Source organism: Mesoplodon densirostris, chromosome 18 (genome assembly GCF_025265405.1).
Source record: "Mesoplodon densirostris isolate mMesDen1 chromosome 18, mMesDen1 primary haplotype, whole genome shotgun sequence".
Classification (NCBI taxonomy): domain Eukaryota; kingdom Metazoa; phylum Chordata; class Mammalia; order Artiodactyla; family Ziphiidae; genus Mesoplodon; species Mesoplodon densirostris.
Window position 1 is genome coordinate 50,141,229 of NC_082678.1, and position 26,872 is coordinate 50,168,100.

The 26,872-nt window shown below is 36.8% G+C and overlaps 1 protein-coding gene and 1 pseudogene across 1 annotated transcript in view; both read right to left on the reverse strand.

Moving 5' to 3' along the window:
- TAOK1 (TAO kinase 1) overlaps window positions 1-26,872 on the reverse strand; it is a 154,928-nt gene that overhangs the window by 31,315 nt on the left and 96,741 nt on the right. The window contains exons 9-13 of the mRNA XM_060082698.1: window positions 17,944-18,037; window positions 16,090-16,171; window positions 13,023-13,190; window positions 11,027-11,230; window positions 3,138-3,272 (exon numbers count right to left, since the gene is read on the reverse strand). Coding sequence (XP_059938681.1) covers window positions 3,138-3,272; window positions 11,027-11,230; window positions 13,023-13,190; window positions 16,090-16,171; window positions 17,944-18,037 — 683 coding nt within the window. The remainder of the gene's footprint in view (window positions 1-3,137; window positions 3,273-11,026; window positions 11,231-13,022; window positions 13,191-16,089; window positions 16,172-17,943; window positions 18,038-26,872) is intronic.
- LOC132478945 (lysine-rich coiled-coil protein 1-like) lies at window positions 25,514-26,418 on the reverse strand (annotated as a pseudogene).

Consider the following 26,872-nt stretch of genomic DNA (forward strand, 5'->3'; position numbering starts at 1 on the left):
TTAATTAAAAAATTTATTTTTGGCTGCACTGGGTCTTCGTTGCTGCACGCAGGCTTTCTCTAGTTGCGGCAAGTGGGGGCTACTCTTTCTTGTGGTGCACAGGCTTCTCACTGCAGTGGCTTCTCTTGTTGTGGAGCATGGGCTCTAGGTGTGCGGGCTTAAGTAGTTGCAGCATGCAGGCGCAGTAGTTATGGCTCATGGGCTCTAGAGCACAGGCTCAGTAGTTGTGGCACACGGGCTTAGCTGCTCTGCAGTATGTGGGATCTCCCCGGACCAGGGCTCGAACCCAGGTTCCCCGCATTTGCAGGCAGATTCTTAACCCGTGTGCCACCAGGGAAGGCCCTCTTTTTTAAAAAAAAATAGCCATCCTAGTGGATGTGAGGTGGTACCTCTTTGTGGTTTTGATTTGCATTTCCCAAATGACTAATGACATTGAGCATTTTTCATGTGCTTGTTAGCCACTTGTACACATTCTTTGCAGAAGTGTTTATTCAAGTCCTTTACCTATGTTTTAATTTGGTTGTTTAAACTGGAATTTAAAACTAAAAAATTTTAACCTCTCATCAAGACAACAGTAAGAAAAAGACTAGATAAACCACAGATGAAGAAAAAACATTTGCAAGATATATATGAGATATAATACTTGTATCCAGACTACATAAAGAACTCGTACAAATCAATATTATAATGTGAATGTCTGAATAAGAAACCAGGCAAAGAGTTGAAGAGACACTTCACTAAAGAAGATATATGAACAGACAATAAGCACATGAAAAGGTGCTTATTATGGTGACATCTTTAGTCACAGGGAAATGCAAAAAACAAACCAAAAAATCCACTATGAGATTCCATTTCACACCCACTACAATGGCTAAAAAAAGTGACAACACCAAATGCTGGAGAGGATATAGACCAACTGGAACTCTTACACATTGCTGATAGGCATGTGAAATGGTACAACCATTTTGGAAAACTGTTTGACAGAGGAAGTTAAATATATATATACCCCATGACTCAGCAATTCTACTCTTAGGTATTTACCAAAAAGAAATTAAAACATAATGTTCACATAAAGGCTTGTGTAAGAATGTTTATAACAATCTTATGTGTAATAGCCCCAAACAGGAATCAAACCAAGTGTTCCTCAATAGAAGAATGGATTAAAAAATTGTGGTATATTCACAAAATGGAAATATATTTACAGTACTAAAAAAGAATGAACTTTGATGAACACAATATAGATGAATCTCAAAAACATTAAGCTGAGCAAAATAAGCCAGACACAAAAGAGTACATTCTGTGTGATTCCCCCTATATAAAATCCAAAAACAGTTAGAACTAACAATAGTGAAGAAACAGAAAGTGGTGGTCATGAGTGGAGACTTGACTAAAGAGGGGTACGAGGGAACTTTCTGGGACGACAATAAATTTAAATTTTTTTTAGTCGATGGTTAACATAATGTGTACCACTAAAACTACTTCAAATTGAATACCTAAGATCTACGCATTTTATTGTATGAAAAAATCCAAGACATAAGTCAGCCTGAGTTATGGTACGTGGTACTCATATTGAATAATATAGTTACTCCTATCTTTGTACACAAATATACCTACTCTCTGAATGTTTTACTTGAAATAAATGGACTTACTAGGTTTAAGGATATGGATCTTAAGTTTTCAAAAACTTTTTCTTTTTTTTTACATTTATTTATTTTTGGCTGTGTTGGGTCTTCGTTGCTGTGCACAGGCTTTCTCTAGTTGTGGCGAGCGGGGCTACTCTTTGTTGCGGTACGAGGGCTTCTCATTGCAGTGGCTTCTCTTGTTGCGGAGCACGGGCTCTAGGCACACAGGCTTCAGTAGTTGCAGCATGCAGGCTCAGTAGTTGTGGCTCACGGGCTCTAGAGCACAGGCTCAGTAGTTGTGGCACAGGGGCTTAGTTGCTCCACAACATGTGGGATCTTCCTGGACCAGGGCTTGAACCCGTGTCCCCTGCATTGGCAGGCGGATTCTCAACCACTGTGCCACCAGGGAAGCCCTAAAGCCATAACTTTTTAAGACTGTCCTTACGGAACTCCCTGGCGGTCCAGTGGTTAGGACTCCTGGTTGGAGAATTAACATCCTGCAAGCCATGCAGCGCAGCACAACTAACTAACTAACTAATTAACTGACTAAATAAATAAATAGTGTCCTTAATTAATTTGAGGAAGCCAAAATTTGAGACAGAAGGCTTGCTTGGGAAACACTTAATATGTGCCCAGTCACAAAGATGTTTTCCCACAAGCTGGCCCCTGTCCAGGTATTTATTAAAATAGTCATGAAAAAATTAAGCAATCATTGTTTGCTACTTGCTCTGTTCAAAGAATTATTTACATGTCGTAGAATAGTAGGAATGACTTGACTTATGGTAGGGATGGTGTTCTTGACCTTAGACATCATTCAGATTCATGGGCCACAGCATGGGATTTATAAGATCTGCTATGTAGTTGATAATTCAGATAACTCCCATATATTTTTTTCTTTCTGTCATATTTTCTAATAACCTATTTTCCCTTTGATATCTTAACATATTTTCTTACTATCCCTAGTAAGTATCCTTTATCATGTTTTGGACCTACATATCTGACCGATTAGGGTTATGAGTACCCCAGTATAACATCCTTGTAATGAACAAATAATCCATTTTTATTATTTGGGAAATCAGAAGAACTACATTTTGAGTATATCAAATTGGATTACTTGCTATTTCCCAGACATCTCCTCCCTCATTTTGGTCAATTCTTAGGTGGAAATTACATTTTTCCTATCCCCCGTGCCTAAAACCAACGAATTATTAAAGGCTCAGATGATTTATTTTATAAATACTCCCTTTATGCCCCGATTCAAAGGTAATCTGAATTCCTATTTAGTACCTTTTAGCCCTCTTAAGCTAATTCAATATATTCTAATATATTACTTATTTGTGTACACATCTCTCAGAGTGCTTTGTATAATATCTTTCTCATAAGAGGTAGTTAAATGTTGAATAAATGTTTTGCAAAATAAACCCCGAATAAAAAAAAAAGAGAGATAATTATACTTGAGTATAGGTGTAAAGGTCCAACATGAAAAATATATTTCTAATTTGCAGTAGTACATACCAGTGATGCCGTCCGTATAGTAGCAAAGTGTTCTCGATTACGGTAGTGTGATTTATGACGAGATACTTGGGGTGGAGATTGTGGATCTGAGGCCCTTGTTCTAGGATCTCCCTCTTCTCTATAATTTTCTTCCTCCTAGGCAAAGAAACAGACATTACTATCTGAGGTGAACACAGTTCATGTGAACTTTCAAGAAAGTTAAAGTCTAAATACAACTTGATCAATAAATCTCAAAGACAATTTTAAAAAGCAAAAACAAAAAATGGGAATGCTGACATTTTATTTTCAACACAATTTGAATCAGGAAACATTATTTCCTCAGTGTATGAAATAGCACACAGATTCATGATAAGGAAATGTATATGGCTAGAGTTATTAATAGACATTAAATGCAAAATTAAAAAGCTTTAACATAACTTAAAAACAAAGATAATAAAGCATGCAGCCAGTATTTTAAACAGCAGTAATAAAATTAATTACTCTAAGGCTCTTGGGTTTTAAAAGTAATAATATAGCTTAAAAAGATCTTTATAATACTTCTGCCATTTGTCCAAGTAAACAAAAAATAGTTATACAAATTTTGAGAACTTATGTCTTTCTTGACATATACCTTAGTTCATTAACTGAAAAGGAAGTCAACTAGTAACCAACTAATTGTGGGAATAATCTTTTTACAGCTAATCCTCTTACCTAAGAATATAAAAATTAAACATGATTTTTCCCTAAATAACACTACTACTTAACTAAATCATTCTTGAAAACTGTGTGTTAAAACATTTGTAATATAAATTTTTCCATTTTAACCATTTTTACATATATAATTCAGGGGTGTTAATTGTATTTTCAATGCTGTGCCACCATCCCCACTATTTCCCAAACTTTTTCATCAGCCCAAATGGAAATTCTGTATCCATTAGCAAAAATTCTCCATTTTATCCTCCAGTCAGCCCCTGGTAACCTCTAATCCACTTTCTGTCTCTATGAATTTGCCTATTCTAGATAGTTCATATAAGTGGAATTATACATTATTTGTCCTTTTACATCTGACATATATCACTTAGCATAATGTTTTCAAGGTTCACTAATGTTGTAGCATATATCAGAATTTCATTCCTTTTTACAGCTGAAAAATATTCATCATATGTATATACCATGGTTTTGTTTATTTATTTATCTGTTGAGAAACACTTGGATTGGTTCCACCTTTTAGCTATTGTTCCTAATAACTTTCTAGGTAACACTAAGCTGTGAAGTTTAAAAGGAAGCATTCCTATTAACTGCTAAAAGGAGTTATCTGATATTCAAATATTTTCAAGAAAATTTAAAATGTTGCATTCGAAAGTATGAAGACTAATGTACTAAACACCGGTATTTCCTAAACCCAGAATTTATATTTTTCCATAATTATACGAAATCTTAAAGATGTAGACATTATGGATAACACAAAAGTCACTTTTGGTCACCACCCATCCTAAATCATTCTCCCACTCTTCAAAGGCAACCGTTATATTATAATGAATTTCATGAGTAAACTTACTAGATTTTTTTTTCTTTTTTGCTTTATAACAAATTTAATCAGTTATACATATACATATGTTTCCATATCCCCTCCTTTTTGCGTCTCCCTCCCACCCTCCCTATCCCACCCCTCCAGGAGGTCACAACCTACTAGATTTTTTTTTTAATCTACTATTTTTAAATACTTTATTTTCCATCTAAGTAACTTCAAATAATACATTATATATAGTATTTCTGTATTTTTTCTTCTAAGAGTTTTTAAAATATTCTTTTCGTATTCTCAAAACATTAGTTTCCCAAATGCAGACATTACATTGGGAATTAAAAAGCCTATTGCCATTCTAAAATAAGTTACCTAAAATTGTTCCAAACTTCTGAAACAGCAAAGAAAAAAAAAAAAAATCTCGAAGGGGATTAGGAACCAAGATGGTGAAGTAGGTCGTGCTCTTACTCCCTCTTGCAAGAACACCAGAATCACAACTAGCTGCTGGACAATCATCGACAGGAAGACACAGGAACCCACCAAAAAAGGCACCCCGCATCCAAAGACAAAGGAGAAGCCACAATGAGATGGTAGGAGGGGCACAATCACAGTAAAATCAAATGCCATAACTGCTGGGTGGGTGACTCACAGACTGGAGAACACTTACACCACAGAAGTCCACCCACTCGAGGAAAGGTTCTGAGCCCCACGTCAGGTTCCCAACCTGGGGGTCCGGCAATGAGAAGAGGAATTCCTAGAGAATCAGACTTTAAAGGCTAGTGGGATTTGACTGCAGGACTTCGACAGGACTGGGGGAAACAAAGACTCCACTCCTGGAGGGCACACACAGTCGTGTGTGTACTGGGACCCAGGGGAAGGAGTAGTGACCCCAGTGGAGACTGAACCAGACCTACCTGCTAGTGTTGGAGGGTCTCCTGCAGAGGCGGGCGGTGGCTGTGGCTCACCGTGGGGACAAGGACGCTGGCAGCAGAAGTTCTGGGAAGTACTCCTTGGCGTGAGCCCTCCCAGAGTCTGCCACTAGCCCCACCAAAGAGCCCAGGTAGGCTCCAGTGCTGGGTTGCCTCAGGCCAAACAACCAACAAGGAGGGAACCCAGCCCCAGGCATCAGCAGTCAAGCCGATTAAAGTTTTACTGAGCTCTGCCCACCAGAGCAACAGTCAGCTCTACCCACCACCAGTCCCTCCCATCAGGAAACTTGCACAAGCCTCTTAGATAGCCTCATCCACCAGAGGGCAGAAAGCTGAAGCAAGAAGAACTACAATCTTGCAGCCTGTGGAACAAAAACCACATTCACAGAAAGATAGACAAGATGAAAAGGCAGAGGGCTATGTACCAGATGAAGGAACAAGATAAAACCCCAGTAAAACAACTAAATGAAGTGGAGATAGGCAACCTTCCAGAAAAAGAATTCAGAATAATGATAGTGAAGATGATCCAGGACCTCGGAAAAAGAATGGAGGCAAAGATCGCGAAGATGCAAGAAATGTTTAACAAAGACCTAGAAGAATTACAGAACAAACAAACAGAGATGAACAATACAATAACTGAAATGAAAACTACACTAGAAGGAATCAATAGCAGAATAACTGAGGCAGAAGAATGGATACGTGACCTGGAAGACAGAATGGTGGAATTCACTGCTGCGGAACAGAATAAAGAAAAAAGAATGAGAAGAAATGAAGATAGCCTAAGAGACCTCTGGGACAACATTAAATGCAACAACATTCACATTATAGGGGTCCCAGAAGGAGAAGAGAGAGAGGAAGGACCTGAGAAAATATTTGAAGAGATTACAGTCAAAAACTTCCCTAACATGGGAAAGGAAATTGCCACCCAAGTCCAGGAAGCACAGAGAATCCTATACAGGATAAACCCAAGGAGAAACACGCCAAGACACATAGTAATCAAACTGGCAAAAATTAAAGACAAAGAAAAATTATTGAAAGCAGCAACAGAAAAATGACAAATAGCATACAATGGAACTCCCATAAGGTTAACAGCTTATTTCTCAGCAAAAACTCTACAAGCCAGAAGGGAGTGGCGTGATAAAGTGATGAAAGGGAAGAACCTACAACCAAGATTACTCTACCGGGCAAGGATCTCATTCAGATTCGATGGAGAAATCAAAAGCTTTACAGACAAGCAAAAGCTAAGAGAATTCAGCACCACCAAACCAGCTCTACAGCAAATGCTAAAGGAACTTCTCTAAGTGGGAAACACAAGAGAAGAAAAGGAACTACAAAAACAAACCCAAAACAATTAAGAAAATGGTCATAGGAACATATATTGATAATTACCTTAAATGTGAATGGATTAAATGCTCCAACCAAAAGACACAGGCTTGCTGAATGGATACAAAAACAAGACCCATCTATATGCTGTCTACAAGAGACCCACTCAGACCTAGGGACACATACAGACTGAAAGTGAAGGGATGGAAAAAGATATTCCATGCAAATGGAAATCAAAAGAAAGCTGGACTAGCAATACTCATATCAGATAAAATAGACTTTAAAATAAAGAATGTTACAAGAGACAAGGAAGGACACTACGTAATGATCAAGGGATCAATCCAAGAAGAAGATATAACAATTATAAATATATATGCACACAACATAGGGGCACCTCAACACATAAGGCAACTGCTAACAGCTATAAAAGAGAAAATCGACAGTAACACAATAATAGTGGGGGACTTTAACACCTCATTTACCCCCATGGACAGATCATCCAAAATGAAAATAAATAAGGAAACAGAAGTTTAAATGACACAATAGACCAGATAGATTTAATTGACGTTTATAGGACATTCCATCCAGAAACAGCAGATTACACTTTCTTCTGAAGTGCATATGGAACATTCTCCAGGATAGATCACATCTTGGGTCACAAATCAAGCCACAATAAATTTAAGAAAATTGAAACCATATCAAGCATCTTTTCTGACCACAACACTATGAGATGAGAAATGAATTACAAGGAAAAAAACGTAAAAAACACAAACACATGATGGCTAAACAATACATTACTAAATAACCAAGAGATCACTGAAGAAATCAAAGAGGAAATCAAAAATACCTAGAGACAAATGCCAATGAAAACACGACGATCCAAAACCTATGGGATGCAGCAAAAGCAGTTCTAAGAGGCAAGTTTATAGCTATAGAAGCCTACCTCAAGAAACAAGAAAAATCTCAAATAAACAATCTAACCTTACACCTAAAGGAACTAGACAAAGAAGAACAAACAAAACCCAAACTTAGCAGAAGGAAAGAAATCATAAAGATCAGAGCAGAAATAAATGAAATAGAAACAAAGAAAACAATAGCAAGGATCAATAAAACTAAAAGCTGGTTCTTTGAGAAGATAAACAAAATTGACAAACCATTAGCCAGACTCATCAAGAAAAAGAGGGAGAGGACTCAAATCAATAAAATTAGAAATGAAAAAGGAGAAGTTACAACAGACACTGCAAAAATACAAAGCATCCTAAGAGACTACTACAAGCAAATCTATGCCAATAAAATGGACAACTGGAAGAAACGGACAAATTCTTAGAAAGGTATAACCTTCCAAGACTGAAACAGGAAGAAATAGAAAATATGAACAGACCAATCACAAGTCATGAAATTGAAACTGTGATTAAAAATCTTCCAACAAACTAAAGTCCAGGACCAGATGGCTTCACAGGCGAATTCTATCAAACATTTAGAGAAGAGCTAACACCCATCCTTCTCAAACTCTTCCAAAAAACTGCGGAGGGAGGAACACTCCCAAACTCATTCTATGAGGCCACCACCACCCTGATACCAAAACCAGACAAAGATACTACAAAAAAAGAAAATTACAGACCAATATCACTGATGAATATAGATGCAAAAATCCTCAGCAAAATACTAGCAAACAGAATCCAACAACACATTAAAAGGATCATATACCAGGATCAAGTGGGATTTATCCCAGGGACGCAAGGATTCTTCAATATACGCAAATCAATCAATGTGATACACCATATTAACAATTTGAAGAAGAAAAACCATATGATCATCTCAATAGATGCAGAAAAAGCTTTTGACAATATTCAACACCCATTTATGATAAAAACTCTCCAGAAAGCGGGCATAGAGGGAACCTACCTCAACATAATAAAGGCCATATACAAAAAACCCACAGCAAACATCATTCTCAATGGTGAAAAACTGAAAGCATTTCCTCTAAGATCAGGAATAAGACAAGGATGTCTACTCTCACCACTATTATTCAACATAGTTTTGGAAGCCCTAGCCATGGCAATCAGAGAAGAAAAAGAAATAAAAGGAATACAAATTGGAAAAGAAGAAGTAAAACTGTCACTGTTTGCAGATGACATGGTATTATACATAGAGAATCCTAAAGATGCCACCAGAAAACTACTAGAGCTAATCAATGAATTTGGTAAAGTAGCAGGATACAAAATTAAAGCACAGAAATCTCTGGCATTCCTATATACTAATGATGAAAAATCTGAAAGTGAAATCAAGGAAACACTCCCATTTACCAGTGCAACAAAAAGAATAAAATACCTAGGAATAAACCTACCTAGGGAGACAAAAGACCTGTATGCAGAAAACTATAAGACACTGATGAAAGAAATTAAAGATGATACCAACAGATGGAGAGATATACCATGTTCTTGGATTGGAAGAATCAATATTGTGAACGTGACTATACTACCCAAAGCAATCTACAGATTCAATGCAATCCCTATCAAATTACCAATGGCATTTTTTACAGAGCTAGAACCAAAAATCTTAAAATTTGTATGGAGACATAAAAGACCCCGAAGAGCCAAAGCAGTCTTGAGGGGAAAAAACGGAGCTGGAGGAATCAGACTCCCTGACTTCAGACTATACTACAAAGCTACAGTAATCAAGACAATATGGTACTGGCACAAAAACAGAAACATAGATCAACGTAACAAGATAGAAAGCCCAGAGATAAACCCATGCACTTATGGTCAACTAATCTATGACAAAGGAGGCAAGGATATACAATGGAGAAAAGACAGTCTCTTCAATATGTGGTGCTGGGAAAACTGGACAGCTACATGTAAAAGAATGAAATCAGAACACTCCCTAACACCATACACAAAAATAACCTCAAAATGGATTAGAGACCTAAATGTAAGACCAGACACTATAAAACTCTTAGAGGAAAACATAGCAAGAACACTCTTTGACATAAATCACAGCAAGATCTTTTTTGATCCACCTCCTAGAGTAATGGAAATAAAAACAAAAATAAACAAATGGGACCTAATGAAACTTAAAAGCTTTTGCACAGCAAAGGAAACCATAAACAAGACGAAAAGACAACCCTCACTATGGGAGAAAATATTTGCAAACGAATCAACAAAGGATTAATCTCCAAAATATATAAACAGCTCATGCAGCTTAATATTAAAGAGACAAACAACCCAATCCAAAAATGGGCAGAAGACCTAAATAGACATTTCTCCAAAGAAGACATACAGATGGCCAAGAAGCACATGAAAAGCCGCTCAACATCACTAATTATTAGAGAAATGCAAATCAAAACTACAATGAGGTATCACCTCACACCAATTAGAATGGGCATCATCAGAAAATCTACAAACAACAAATGCTGGAGAGGGTATGGAGAAAAGGGAACCCTCTTGCACTGTTGGTGGGAACGTAAACTGATACAGGCACTATGGAGTACAGTATGCAGGTTCCTTAAAAAACTAAAAATAGAATTACCATATGATCCAGCAATCCCACTACTGGGCATATACCCAGAGAAAACCATAATTCAAAAAGACACATGCACTATTTACAATAGCCAGGTCATGGAAGCAACTTAAATGTACATCAACAGACTAATGGATAAAGAAGATGTGGTACATATACACAATGGAATATTACTCAGCCATAAAAAGGAACGATATTGGGTCATTTGTTGAGATGAGGATGGATCTAGAGACTGTCATACAGAGTGAAGTAAGTCAGAAAGAGAAAAACAAATATTATATATTAACACATGTATGTGGAACCTAGAAAAATGGTACAGATGAATCGGTTTGCAGGGCGGAAGTCGAGACACAGATGTAGAGAACAAACGTATGGACACAAAGGAGGGAAAGCTGCGGGGGTGTGGGGATGGTGGTGTGCTGAACTGGGCGAATGGAATTGACATGTATACACTGATGTGTATAAAATTGACGACTAATAAGAACCTGCTGTATAAAAAATATATATAAAATAAAATTCAAAAATACACACACACAAAAAAACTACTCAAACTAATCAGATGAAGAAAGTTATTTACCAAAGTTGAAATTTTTTTTCACTGAAATCCAAATACTCACAGGTTTTAAATGGATGACAGAACTATTAGACATCACTGTGTGGTCTCCCTCCATCATGTCTAGCTCACTCTTGTCATCCGAGGCATCTGGAAGACTGTTAACACTACTGCTTTGGCTACTGGCACTGATGGACATACTGGGAATAGACTGATTACTTCCAACACTATTCACTGTTCCTGTCCGCCCAACACCATGATCTTGTTCCTAAGGAAAAAGAGCATTAGGTTCAAATATCTGTATCTCTTCCGATTTTGTGAATATAAGCACCAAGCACACTGCTTGGCACACAGTCTTTAGAAAGTCAGAGGTCTATCATGAGACATTCCCTTTATTTTTGAGACAAGGGAGTTAACCAACTGCTAACAGAAAAATAAACAAATAAAAATGACCAGCAGGTAAATAACAAAAACCAAACCAACTGTGTGAAAAAGGCAGTTTATCAGTTTTGGGTTATTTCTAAAGTACAGCATTTTCTCTAAATTGTTTGACACTTTTTGAAATCCATTTTTACCACACATCTCATGGGTTATATAGAGAGATTCTGCTCATTTCCCAGTGATTCCCATGGTTAAAACAAGCCCTAACCATGGGAATTCCATGTCAGTCCAGTGGTTAGGACTCTGTGCTTCCAAAAAACAAAAAACAAGCCCCAACCTTTAAAAAAAAAAATCTTAGAAACAACTCCTTTTAGTTGAAGCCGTTTGAAGTGTATTTTTCTTTCTTACTTAAAATGTAGTCTCTAGCCTATCCTTCTACCACCAAATAATTTAATTCCTATTTTTCTGTAAATTAAAAATTATGTATTACATATATATTTAATCAGAATCACAAGAATGTTTTTGTGAAGTAACCAGGCAAGCCATGGTATCTGGGTAACAACATTACAATAGTCTTACCGTAGCAAAATTCTATAAGATATGCAGAATTTAATAAATACAGACACATGGTATATATAGAGGAACTTTTCTTATGTCTCTAGCCTAACAGAGATGCTGTTATAGATTAAACTACATGAGAATCTTATTAATTTCACAACTTTACTTTACCACAACTTTATTTCATATATCTAGAATAACCCAAAACAATTTTCGAAAGACTATCAAAAGAACTATAAAATAAAACAAAAATACCCAAAACTGTAGGTTAAGAAAATCTTGCATTTTATAGTTCATTAATTATGTAGCACTATTAAAAATAAAAGTAACTAACTGCTGCTCCTAGTTTCAGAATGCAAAGTGATCTTTCTCACCGGAAAACAGAAAAAACAAATCAGAGCTCTGGAATTCTGAGAGAAGCAAAGAAGAAAACTGAAAATATTTACAGTAAAAAAGATAGCTTTATATGTATATTTCCATGTGAGAAAGTTCTGTAACATATCCATTGCAAATTTATATTTCCATTCTCCCTAAAAGGCAACAGGGAAAGAACCTGACCTTAAGAGTGACAGCTATTTGAATTTGAACCCATATGGCTCTACCTACAGTGAGTTAATCACTGACCCTTGCTTTTACTCATTTGTAAAATGAGTATTTAGAACTGCGTAGATGGAATCAAAGTATGCAGAACTGAAAAGAAGTGTCCCTGGAAGAATGCTTGGTAACTTTCTAATGACTTGTGAGTGAGTACGGTCAAGTTCCAGAGTCTATAGTTTCAAATACTTTCAAAAGCATGTCCCACACAACTGGACAATCAGGCAAAAAAAAAAGGGTTCAGTGGCCAAGAAATTTGAGAGGGACCAGATTAAACAAAGTTGAGCCGGTTTCTTTAATACAAGACTTCTCAGAGCTTTACTATGTATGCCAATGTGCACTATGAAGGGACTGGATTTAAAGAACACAAAATCCTTTTTTCCCACCTGGGATCTTACAGGACCAGTGTTAAGAAAACACAACCTGAGAACCACTGATGTAAGAAATTCGTGATGTAAAAGACAAGTTACATAAGTAAAGAAGCCAATGAAGAGAGCTCAATATTTGCATCATTTCTAAATTATTACCTCTTCTTCTTCCTGTGCTTCTACAGCTGGTCCATTATGTGCCTCCTGGAAAAGGAGTTTCTTCATCTTTCGATACTGCAGATTGTCCAGCTCCCTTACTGCATCCTTTGTCCTCTGAATAAGATCTATTAACACTGTTTCAGGGCGCTCCCGAAGAACAAACATGTGCTGGATAAAAGAATGTAAAAATCAAGTTGAAATCTATATATTTTTCAGTTAGTACAAATGTACCCCTTCTTAGACCCTAGAGATTATATCCTGAATAAGCATGATAGATAATGCATATAATCTATAGCTATTTAATTCTATTACATTTCTGACATCTTATACTTATGAAATTGTCATTTACATATATTCACTCTCTGCCTACATAACTACCCCTGTACATTTTTTTTTTTTTTTTTTTGCAGTACGCGGGCCTCTCACTGTTGTGGCCTCTCCTGTTGTGGAGCACAGGCTCCGGACGTGCAGGCTCAGCGGCCACGGCTCACAGGCCCAGCAGCTCCGCGGCATGTGGGATCCTCCCGGACCGGGGCACGAACCGCGTCCCCTGCATCGGCAGGCGGACTCTCAACCACTGCGCCACCAGGGAAGCCCACCCCTGTACATTTTATAAAAACTTTGCACATCATACTTTTGTTGGTCAACTGAAAATGCAGAATTGAAATGATAAAAGGGTTTAATTAAACACTAAGAAGTAAGTCCAATTACAGCCCTAAACAAAGGCTAAATAAAGGTTTACATATTCTTATAACTGTTGATTTCACAGAAAAGGCACATCAGTTCTGAGTTTTATTAGGTTTTCACAGAAATGCATTTACTGATGGTGAATTATGTAATATAAACCTGGATATTACGGCTTTCTTTATATGTTGCATAAACAAAACTCTTCATAAAACACTAGCAGTTGATTAAAAGCCATTATATTGTTAGTGATTTTTACCACTAACATTTAATAAAGCTTAATGTTATCAAATAAAGAAAAGTAGAAAGAACAATTCCAACTTTAGAATATCACTGCTACATTTTGATACCTTTCTTTTCAGAAATTTTCTATGTATAGACTTTTGTTTTGTAGATACAGTTAGTATATAGATTGCAGAAAGATACCTTCTGTCCTTGAGTTCATGAGATACCCTTGAATTTTTGTAACATTTTTACGTTCTTTGTTAGCCAAATTTATTTCTTCTCTATGCAGAGTCCTAACTATATCATATTTGATTCTACTTTCACTATCATAAGTATTGTTATTTCAAACTCATAAACATGATGCCTACAGAATATTTCATCAAATCTTTATGCCAAGATTATTTAACCATTACCCTAATTCTGGATAGTTATTTCCAACTTTTAATTCTGAGATAAATAGCTTCATACATAAAAAACACCTTTTCTCTATTCATTTTTTTCTTTATGATGGATTGTGAAAGAAAAGTCATTAGGCCAAAGGGAAAGAAGCACTGATAGATATTTCCTATCGTTTCCAATAAGGCTGTGCCAATACACACTATGGACCAGGTAAATGAATACTATATACAGACTTGGGACCTAATCACCAAATACCAAATACCGAGGCCTGGTGGGTTGGGTTATACCCAAAGAGCTTCTTTCACCTATATTAGACAAGTGTAAGAAGCAAATCACATTCTTCCTTTTTCCTGAGCCTTAGCTTGGTATGTACCACTATTTACAATATTCAGTCTTCTTACCCAAAACAATATATCTTAGAAATATTTCTAAGTTTGACAGTTTTCTACATATAGATCTTGCTTATTTTTCACTAACATAATTCCTAGCTTTACTAAACCTTTTGTTGTTATTGTGAGTACCAATTTATTCAAGCTTTCATTTCTGACAGTATGAGTGCGCTTACTGCCTAAAATTCCCCAAGCATTACTGAAACTTTATACTGCTCTTCTACATGCTGAAGTTGCAAATAATACTATCAAATATATATAAGATCCTTTCAATTTCTTTGTATCTTTTTTTTTTTTTTTTTTTTTGCGGTACGCGGGCCTCTCACTGTTGTGGCCTCTCTCGTTGCGGAGCACAGGCTCCGGACGCACAGGCTCAGCAGACATGGCTCACAGGCCCAGCCGCTCTGTGGCATGTGGGATCTTCCCAGACCGGGGCACGAACCCGTGTCTCCTGCATCGGCAGGCGGACTCTCAACCACTGTGCCACCAGGGAAGCCCCTCTTTGTATCTTTAATTGATGTGCGTTGGTGAAAATAAACTGAATCCCTCTGAAATTCTAAAACATTCATATAAAAATAGGCTACTTAAATTTTAGAGTGAAAAATCAACAAGATTTCTTAGGGTCACAAAGAGAATCAAATCTACTTACTATTGCTTTATGTAGATGTTTTAAGAACTATATTAAGTTCAACAATACTATTACTGCTATTAATAAAATAGTCAACTGCCAAATGAAATAAATAAATTTTTGAGAACAGGAAGCATATACCAATCATTTATTTAAATTAGGCAATGGAAGTTAGTGAAAACTGCATAGAATTTACATGATTCAAAAATTATTTTCATTGCTAAGTTAGAAAAATGTATTTCCTAAAAGGATAAATGATATCCATTTTAACAGTTTCTTTTAAAATCTCTTTTCTCCCACAATATTTATGTAAATATATTACATGTCATTTCTTTCTTTCATATTATTTTAATACAGGACAGAGAAATACATAAAGTATGGTAGATATAAAAATTAGATCCAAAGTTAAACTATGCTTTACCAACTTTGAATTAAAATTTGTAATTATAACTCATGAATATATTATTGCACATATAAAAATTTAGCCATTTGGTACTATTTTGGATATTTAACTATATCCAAAATAACTATCCAGACACAGTAAAAGCAATTAATCAATTTTCAAAAAATAAATGAAAAAATTTAGGATCTAAGAAGAGTCTCAAGAGAGAACAGTATACAAAATTGCATTTTAATTAAAAACTAGTAGAGAATACTTAATACTGATGCAGAATCAAAGAAAAATAAAACACATTCTTAAATAATTTCTTAGGGGTAGAAAACAGAGTATAATTGAACTGACCTTTAAAAGTTCCTCTGATGTAGGGCGATCTTGAGGGATTTTCTGGAGGCAAGAATCTACAAAGTTGCGAAAATAATCAGACCTATTGTAAAGGAAAGTATCAAGTGAACATATTGCTATTTCCTTTAAAAACATCCACAAAACAAGGCATATGCCTATTGGTGGGAGGGGGGATGGAAAAGAAATGATAAAAAAAAGGAGATACTATATACATTTCATATATATCTACGAAAAGTTATCTAAAGCAACCAATGAATCTTCACCATTTTCCAAAAATAAATTTGCACAGATTATTTTAAAATCCTGCTCCCACATTTAAAATATCATAACTCATTCTATATTGAGGGAAAATTAGAAAAGCCAATATTTTCCTTTTGGCATTCAAATCTAAGATAACTTTATTTTTTTTTTTCCTTTCTATAAGCCACCTTTCTTTCTTCTTTGCTCCTTGGATCATCTTCTGTATAGTCTGATTCAGAATATCACTCCATTTGTTTTGAAGGGAGCATTTTGTATACCTAAGTATTTGGTGTCCTAGAGCAAATGGATAAAACTTCCATTAAATCCAGAAAACCAATTGAGATATTTTTTAAAACATCAGAAGTCTGTAACACATTATTATTATATAGTGTTACTGATGAGAGTTCAATGAGTAAGCCAGTAATAATTTCTCCATCGATGTTTGTCTCAATATTCAAAGAAGACCTTAAGTTCCTTATAAGCAAAAAAGGAACTCTTTTTTGAATCCCCAACGTATCAAACACAGTGTGAAGACAGTCTGTGTTCAATATATTTATTACTTATATGTACCATAATACTAAAGTCTGAGCCAAAAGATTCCTTCTATGTATATCTACAAAGTACTAAGAACTATGAATGTGTGCTAATTAATCCTTAAAAAATAAAGTATTGCTAACTTATGCATCTACCTTTTTTTTTTTTTTTCTTTTTGCGGTATGTGGGCCTCTCACTGCTGTGGCCTCTCCCGCTGCGGAGCACAGGCTCCGGATGCGCAGGCCCAGCGGCCATGGCTCACGGGCCCAGCCGCTCCGCGGCATATGGGATCCTCCCAGACCGGGGCACGAACCCGTATCCCCTGCATCGGCAGGCGGACTCTCAACCACTTGCGCCACCAGGGAGGCCCTGCATCTACCTTTTTAAAAATATTTATTAAATATGCTACATATACCCCTGGAATTTTTCAAATGCTAGATACACCTGAGGAATTAATTTCCCAGTAAAATTTTCTATCTCTGATAAAAATCCTCGTTTTCTAAAACTGTCAATCAATTCTCCATAAACTTTTTTACATGAATGAAATTTTATCACATCAAGGAAGCACTAGAAGAAAAAAACATTAAGCAGTCTGAATAACAAATGTCATAATAACAATAAGAATGATTCCAAAGTTATGAATTATCTGGTAATTGTGATAAATCAAACCATTTTACCTATATCTTATACTATATAAATTATAAGCCATTCTCCAACTGAACTTCACTACAGGTTGTGGCAATCTATATTTTAGTTATAAAATATTATGTTTAAATCATGCTATTTATTATATAATCAGGGTTATGTATGTTCCTACAGTTCAAAAAACTAAATATAATTTTTTTTGTGAAAAGCAAATACTTTTTGCTTCCATATGGCATCATCTATCCTTTGTTTCTGAACTAAGTTACATATATGCTAAGAAAGCAGACATAATAAAGGATAAACATGATAGAACCTATTTTAATATCTTTTCAGGTAATACATTTTACCTAATTGAAATGAAATCACTTTGATAACATTATGAAAAAGCATTTAATTTATACAATGTCAAGTAATATATCTCTTAGCAATACTCACCATTCATTAGACTGTAGTGTAGGGGATTCATTTTGGGCTATGTGATATAAGGCACTCATTGCATTCATATTAAATAAAGGAGGCTTCCTTTCCGCTGTAAAAGAAAGAAAACTTTCCTGTTAAAATATGTGCCTGTTATACAGGAACATACAAGTATTGTTAAAGTTTTTTTGTTTTTGTTTTTTTTTGAAATAATTTTAAACTTAGCAAAAAAAATTTCAAGTAGAGTTCAAAGAACTTTTTCAAGTGAGTCAATGTACAGTAAATTGCTGGCATGATGCCCCACCCTTCCTAAATACTTTAGTGTATATTTCCTAAACATATTCTCAAAATACTAAAAAACCATAACACATCCATTAAACCGACCATTAATAATGATACATGACTATCGTCTAAATCCTCAAACCCCATTCAAGTTTCAATCAAGTATCCCAATAATGTCCTCTGTAGCAAAAGTGTCCTTTGGTCATTTGCATCCTTCAAGGAAATTATCTATTTTATCTAACTTGTTAAATGTATTAACAAAGTTGTTCATAGTATTTCCTTATAATTCCTTCCTTCCTTCCTTCCTTTCCCTCCCTCCCTCCCTCCCTCCCTTCCTTCCTTCCTTCCTTCCTCCTTCCCTCCCTCCCTTCTTCCCTCCCTCCTTTCTTTTATTTTTCGGCTGCTTTGGGTTGCGTCACAGGGCGGGGGGTCTTCATTAAAGCGTGAGGGATCTTTCATTGTGGCACGGGCTCTTTGTTGTGGTGTGCAGGCTTCTCTCTAGTTGTGGCATTTGGGCTTTCTCTCTCTAGTTGTGGTGTGCGGGGGCTCTGTAGTTTGTGGCACGCAGGCTCTCTCGTTGAGGTGTGCGAGCTCAGTAGTTGTCGCGCATGGGTTTTAGTTGCCCCCACGGCATGTGGGATCATCAAACCCACGTCCCCTGCACTGGAAGGTGGATTCTTTACCACTGGACCACCAGGGAAGTCCGTATAATTCTTTTAATACCTGTAAAATCTGTAGTGATGTCACCTCTTATTCCTGATATTGTGTCTTCTCTCTTCTTTTCCTGATCAATTTGGCTAGTGGTTTACCAGTTTTATTAATTTTCTCAAAGAACTAGTTTTTGGTTTCACTGATTTTCTCTATTGCTTCTCTGCTTTCTATTTAACTGATTTCTGCTTTGATATTTTATTCTCTTTCTTCTGCTTATTTTGGGTTGAATTTCCTCTTCTTTTTCCAGTCTCTTAAGGTGAGTTGAAGTCATGACCTTGATAATTTTGAAGTATAAAGGACTCTTGAATATCCCTCAATTTGGGTTGGTCCTAATAATTAAATTTGGGTTATACAACTTAGGCAGGAATATCACAGAAGTAAATGTTATATTTTTCTAATTTATTCTATGAGATGATGTATGATTTCAAATGGTTCCATTATTGATGGTGTTCACTTTGATCACTTACGGTGGTGTCTACCAGGCTTCTTCATAGTAGTTTCTCTTTTTGTCTTTGTAATTAATAAGTATTTTGTGAGAAGGTACTTATATAAATATCCTGTTTTTCATAAAACTTTCATTTTATTCTTTATTATATGGACTTGTAGATTTCTATTTATTTAATGTTATAACCTGCTATTATCATTTATTTTGATGTTCAAACTGTCTCACATTTGAGCAGTAAGAACCTTTTTATGATGGCTTCTATTTTTTTCACATGGCCCCATCACTCCTTGATCCTTCCTTGCCTTCTGGCACACTAAGATGTTCCAGGAGCATCTTGTACTTTCCCTACTCCAAGAAACTATGGCAACAGATGTACTCACTGCTACTGAGGTGTCACTGTTCTTAGATCCTCTCAGTGGATAGAGTTAGGGAACACATACATGCACATTAAACATCTATATTTGTTTACTGAAAACAATTGAGTTCACCATAATATCACAAATCCAATCCAATACCATAGTATTTATTCCAGCTTATCTTCTTCCCATGATTTGTAATATCCCTCTCTGACAATGAAAAACCTCACTCTCATTATCTTTAATATATTTTCTTAGTTGATAAATTTCCCCTGTATGTAACCAGCTGATTTTTGTGTATGATATAAGATAGTGGTCCATTTTCTTTTCTTTTCTTTTTTTGGCCATGCCATGCGGCTTGCAGGATCTTATTTCCCCAACCAGGAAATTGAACCCGTGCCATGGCAGTGAAAGTGTCGAGTCCTAACCACTGGACCACCAGGGAATTCCTGATACTGGTCCATTTTCACTCTTTGCATGTGGTTTTCCAGTTTTCCCAATACCATTTACTGAAGAGACTGTCCTTTCCCCATAGTCTATACTTGACTTGTTGCTATAAATTAATTAACCATATATGCATTGGTTTATTTCTGGGCTCTCTATCTTGTTCCATTGATCTATGTGTTTGTCTTATGCCAATATCATACTGTTTTGATTACTAAAGTTTCCTAATACAGTTCAAAACAGAAGTATGATGCCTCCAGCGTTCTTCTTCTTTCTCAAGATTGCTTCTGCTATTCAGGGTCTTCTGTGGTTCCATACAAAGTTTAGGATTGTTTGTTTTATTTCTGTGAAAAATGCCACTGGAATTTTGATGGAGATGGCACTGAATTTGTAGACTGCTTTGGATAATATGGACATTTTAACAATATTCATTCTTCCAATCCATGAGCACGAAATATCTTCCCATTTATTTGTGTCCTTTTCAATTTCTCTCATCAAAGTCTTATAGTTTTCAGTTTACAGGTCTTTAACCTTCTCAGTTAAATTTATTCCTAGGTATTTTATTCTTTTTGATATGATTGTAAATGGTTATTGTTCTCTTAAGTTCTCTTTCTTATAGTCTGTTTTTAGTGTACAGAAATACAACTGATTTTTGTATACTGATTTTGTACCCTGCAACTTGACTGAACTTGTTTATTAGTTCTAAGAGTTTGCTGGTGGAATCTTCAGGGTTTTCTGTATATAATACCATGTCATCTTCAAATAGTGACAGTTTTACTTCTTCCTTTCTGACTTGGATGTCTTTTATTTCTTCTTCTTGCCTATCTGGACTTCCAATACTATGTTGAATATAAGTGTCAACAGTGAGCATCCTTTTCTTTTTCCCGATCTCACGAGGAAAATATCTTAGCTTTTCACTGTTGAGTATGATGTTAGCTTTGAGCTTGTCATATATGGTCTTTATTATGTTGAGGTATGTTCCCTCTATACCCACTTTGTTGAGAATTTTTATCATAAATGGATGCTGAATTCCGTCAAAAGCTTTTTCTGCATCTACTGAGATGATATGATTTTTATCCTTCATTTTGTTAATGTGATGTACCACACTGATTGATTTGTGCATTTTGAACCAACCTTACATCCTGGGAATAAATACCACTTGATCATGGTGTATGATCCTTTTACTGTATTGTTGAATACTGTTTGCTACTACTTTGTTGAGAATTTTTGCGTCTATGTTCATCAGGGATATTGGTGTGTAACTTTCTTTTCTTATAGTGTCCTTTTCTGGTTTTGGTATCAGGGTAATGCTGACCTTGTAAAATAAGTTTGGTAGTGTTTCCTCCTCTTCTGGTTTTTGGAAGAGTTTGAGAATGACTGGTATTAATTCTTCTTTAAATGTTTGGTAGAATTCACCAGTGAAGCCATTGGGTCCTGGGCTTCTGTTTGTTGGGAGGTTTTTGGTTACTGATTCAATCTCCTTACTAGTAATCAGTCTGTTTAGATTTTCTGTTTCTTCATGATTCAGTCTTGGAACATTGAATATTTCCAGGAATTTGTCCATTTCTGTTAGGTTGCTCAATTTGTTGATGTATAACTGTTCATAGTAGTTTCTTGTGATTCTTTAGTATTTCTGTGTTATCAGATATGTCTCCATCTCTTATCTGAGTTCTTTCTTTTATGGAAAGTCTATCTAAAGATTTGTCTATTTTATCTTTTTAAAAAAACCCAGCTCCTAAGTTTCACTGTTCTTTTCTATTGTCTTTTTAGTCTCCATTTCACTTATTTCTGCTCTAATCTTTATTTCCTTCCTTCTACTAACTTAGGGCTTAGCTTGTTCTTCTTTTACTAATTCCTTGAGGTGTAAAGTTAGATTGTTTATTTGAGATGGTTCTTGTTTCTTAAAGTAGGCATTTATCACTCTGAGCTTCCCTCTTAGAACTGCCTCTTTTTTATCATTTAAAAAAATTTTTATAGTTAAAAAGTATAGTTAATACTTTTAACTATAGTTAATTTATAGTTAATTTACAATGAGTATAGTTAATTTACAATGTTGTGTTAGTTTGACGTGTAGAGCAAAGTGAATTTGTTATACATATACGTATATCCACTCTCTCTCTCTCTCTCTCTCTCTCGTTTTTTTTTTTTTGGATTCTTTTCCCATATAGGCCATTGCAGAGTATTGAGTAGAGTTCCTTATGCTATACAGCAGGTTCTCATTGGTTATCTAGAACTGCTTTTGCTGCATCCCATGTTTGGTTATTTTTTTGAAATCCCATTTATTACTTTGATTTTCCATTGTTCCTTAGTGGTTTTTTTGGGGGCTGCATTGGGTCTTAGTTGCAGCACGTGGGATCTTTGTTGCAGCGCACGGGCTTCTCTCTAGTTGCGGTGGCGTGCAGGCTTCTCTCTAGTTGTGGTGTGCAGGTTTTCTCTCTCTAGTTGTGGTGCGTGGGCTCCAGAGCGTGTGGGCTCTGTAGTTTGCAGCACACGGGCTCTTTCGTTGAGGCACGTGAGCTCAGTAGTTGTGGTGTGCGGGCTTAGTTGCTCCGAGGCATGTGGGATCTTAGTTCCCTGACCAGGGATCAAACCGGCATCCCCTGCAACTGGAAGGAGGGTTCTTCACCACTGGACCACCAGGGAAGTCCCTGCTGCATCCCATATGTTTTAGTATGTTTTATTTCTATTTTCATTTGTCTTGAGATACTTTTTTATTTCTTCTTTGACCCACTGAGTGCTCAGTATCATCTTGTTTACTCTCCATGTATCTGTGAATATTCCAGTTTTCTCCTTATCATTGATTTCAAGTTTCATACGACTGTGGTTGGAAAGGAAGTTTGATGTAATTTTTTAATTAAAAAAAATTTTTTTTTCAATTTTTTGGCTGCGTTGGGTCTTCATTGCTGCGTGTGGGCTTTTCTCTCTAGCTGCGGTGAGCGGGGGCTACTCTTCATTGTGGTGTGCGGGCTTCTCACTGCAGTGGCTTCTCTTGTTGCAGAGCACAGGCTCTAGGCGTGCGGGCTTCAGCAGTTGTGGCACGCGGGCTCAGTAGTGTGGCTCACGGGCTCTAGAGCACCGGCTCAGTAGTTGCGGCGCATGGGCTTAGTTGCTCCGCAGCATGTGGGATCTTCCTGCCCAGGGATCTTACCCACGTCCCCTGCCTTGGAAAGTGGATTCTTTACTACTGGACCACCAGGGAAGTCCCAGGTATTTTCATTTGCCTTGAGATATTTTTCGATTTCTTCTTTGACCCATTGAGTGTTCAGTACTGTTTTGTTTAATCTCCATATATCTGTGAATGTTCCAGTTTTCTTCTTATAACTGATTTCAAGTTTCATACAATTGTGGTTGGGAAAGAAGTTTGATGTGATTTTAATCTTCTTAAATTTATTAAGACTTGTTTTGTGGCCTAACATAAGATCTATCCTGGAGAACATTCCGTATGCACTTAAGAAATATGTGTATTCTGTTGCTTTGAGATGAAATGTCTGTGCATGTCTGTTAAGTCCATTTGGTCTAATGTGTCATTTAAGGCCAATGTTACATATTGACTTTTTGTCTGTGATCTAGTCTCTGATGAACAGGGGGTATTAAAGTCCCCTACTGTTATTGTATTGCTGTCCATTTCTCCCTTTAGGTCTGTTTATGTTGTTTTATATATTTAGGTGATCTTATGTTGGGTGCATAAATATTTACAAAACGTATATCCTCTTGCTGAACTGACTTCTTTAATCATTATGTAATGCTCTTATCTACTTTTTTTTGGCAGTACGCGGGCCTCTCACTGTTGTGGCCTCTCCCGTTGCGGAGCACAGGCTCCGGACACGCAGGCTCAGCGGCCATGGCTCATGGGCCCAGCCGCTCCGCGGCATGTGGGATCTTCCCGGACCAGGGGCACGAACCCATGTCTCCTGCATCGGCAGGTGGACTCTCAACCACTGCGCCATCAGGGAAGCCTCTCTTCTTTGTCTTTTATTACAGTCTTTGTTTTAAAGTCTATTTTGTCTGATAAAACTATAGCTACCCTAGCTTTCTTTTTGGTTTCCATTTATATGGAATATCTTTTTCCATTCCTCACTTTCAGTCTCTATGTGTCCTTATATCTGAAGTGACTCTCTTGTAGGCAACATACAGATGGGTTTTGTTTTTTTATCCATTTAGTCATTCCATTTCTTTTGATTGGAGAATTTAGTTCACTTACAATTAAAGTAATTATTGATAAATATATGTACTCATTGCCATTTTGTTAATCGGTTTCTGGCTGTTTCGTAATTCCTTTGTTCCTTTTTTCTCCTCTCACTCTCTTCCTTTGTGAATTGATGACTATCTTTAGTGTTACATTTGGATTCCTTTCTCTATATCTTTTGTGTATCTACTATAGGTTTTGCTTTGTGATTGATATGAAGCTTACAAAATATATAAAACAACATATTTATAATAGTCTATTTTAAGTTGATAACAACTTAAGTTTAAAAAGAGCTCTACAGGGCTTCCCTGGTGGCGCAGTGGTTGAGAGTCCGCCTGCTGATGCAGGGGACATGGGTTCGTGCCCCGGTCCGGGAAGATTCCACATGCCGTGGAGCAGCTGGGCCCGTGAGCCATGGCCGCTGAGCCTGCGCATCCGGAGCCTGTGCTCCACAACGGGAGAGGCCATGACAGTGAGAGGCCCGCATACCACAAAAAAAAAAAAAAAAAAAAAAAGCTCTACATTTTTACTCCCCACCACCATGTTTTATCTTTCATTTGTTGGTTTTGACTTATGTTTCTTTTTGTAGAAATTAGAACTTTATTATATTATAAACATTTCCAGAATATAAACTGATTTTGTATCAAGATTTTCTGAAACGTTTAAAACTGTATGCAACTTAAGCTTATTATAATGTATGTCATTTTCCACTTTCCAATCTAGAAAATATACTGCAAGTTAGATCTAATGAAGGAAAAAAAAATCAATCTAAACTGCTTCACAGAGAAAACTAATGAATATAAAAACACCCACCCCAAACTAACACCCAATCAAGAAATAGATTCTATAAAGCCTATTAAATCCTCCAATTTAAAATAAATGACCTCCCAAGGGAAAAATACTTCCACCATCATAGCAATTTGATGAATAAAAGCAGAGCCACCCTCATTAAGGGAAATTACATTATGTATAAGAAAAATGTAGTAATGATTTTAGGAGAGGAAAAGTAATTTCCATTTTGGAGAGCAAGCACACTAAATGTTTTCTGTTCACTTAGCCTTTGTACCTGTTCACATGAGAAGAGCGATATGAACATGGACATCATAAAACCAAGCTCCTTAACTATTTTTTCAGTTCAACCTCAGGAGAACCAGTGCAAGAGCTTCAAAATCCAAGGGCAGACCGGTCCCAAAGCATCTCCTCTTCTGTCCTTTCTTTCCCTTGTTCCTTTTTCTCTTTTCTATGCTTATGTTCCTCTTTCTTAGAGGCTACACCTCAGCTTTTTTTCTCCTTTTGGTTCTTAAGCTTTTCTGTACTGACTCTGTTTCCACCTCTGTTTTGTTTCTTTGGATGCTCTTGTGTTTGTCTAAATCTATTTCCTCATAAGCTTTCTTCCTTTTATGCTTGGGCCACTCCTCCTCTGGTTTTTCCTGGCCTTCCTCTGGGTATCTTTCTCTCTTCTGATGTATCTGTTTATAACTAGCTTGATGGACACTGGTACTGTTTTCTGAGGAGAGGTGCCTGTAAACTCCAGATCCTTCACTGTATGAGCCACAGTTTTACTCTTGTTGACTAAAGTTCAGGGATACTGGTTTTCCTGAGAAACAGTCCCTGGTGAATTGACAGTAGTTCAGGGAGTCCAGTCTCAGCCTGCTGTCATGAGCTGGTAGTCACCGAGGTAACCACTTCTCCACTGCTTGTGAAATATTGCATGGTCTTCGGTAGGTCTGGACAGGTTCATAAGGGAGTTTTTGATCAAACATTCTACACCTGGGTCTAGAATCAACCTCGTCTTTGTATCCACAGGTTTCCAAATAATCCTCTCTCACCTTTCTGAAACAAGTCTTTGGCTCTAAGCCTCTGGCTTTCTGCACTTTGATATAATCTTCAAGTTCATCTTGAAAAGAGTCAGATGTCTTCTTTGAATACTTCATTAGGTTGACAAGGGATTCTGCTTATCAGGTTGAGAACTTGGTGGAGAAATTTGATCATATTCACCCATTAATTGCTTCAGTTTTTTAGCATGAACTTTCCACAGATAGTGAGACTGTGCAACAACTGAGGAGCTAAAAACCATGATGCAGAGATTAAAAAATCTATTTTTGTCCAATACTTCACTCCCATTTACCTCATAATGTGAAATCCATTGTCATCCAAATTATGGCACTATTCCTTATAAGCCTTTTATAAAAGGTATCTGTAAAAAGTTCATTCTTTGCTCATTCAATGTGTTATCTTCTCTGAGGCAGGGGTGGCTGTCTACAACTACTGTCCCCCTCCCCGCCAACGCCAGCTGGTAGATAGGCCGAGGTGGAGGAGGCGGAGAGGCAGGGACAACCGCTGCCTCTGCCGCCACCAAGCAAGCGTGGTGGGAGCAGGAGGCGGAGACCGGACTTCCTGAGAGGAAGTCACCAACACCACCAGCGGCTGACTGGACAGCACCACTGCACGGCCGCCATAGCTGTGAGGTGCACCACTGATTTATGTTTTTGATGTCACAGTTTACATCTTTCTATCCTGTGT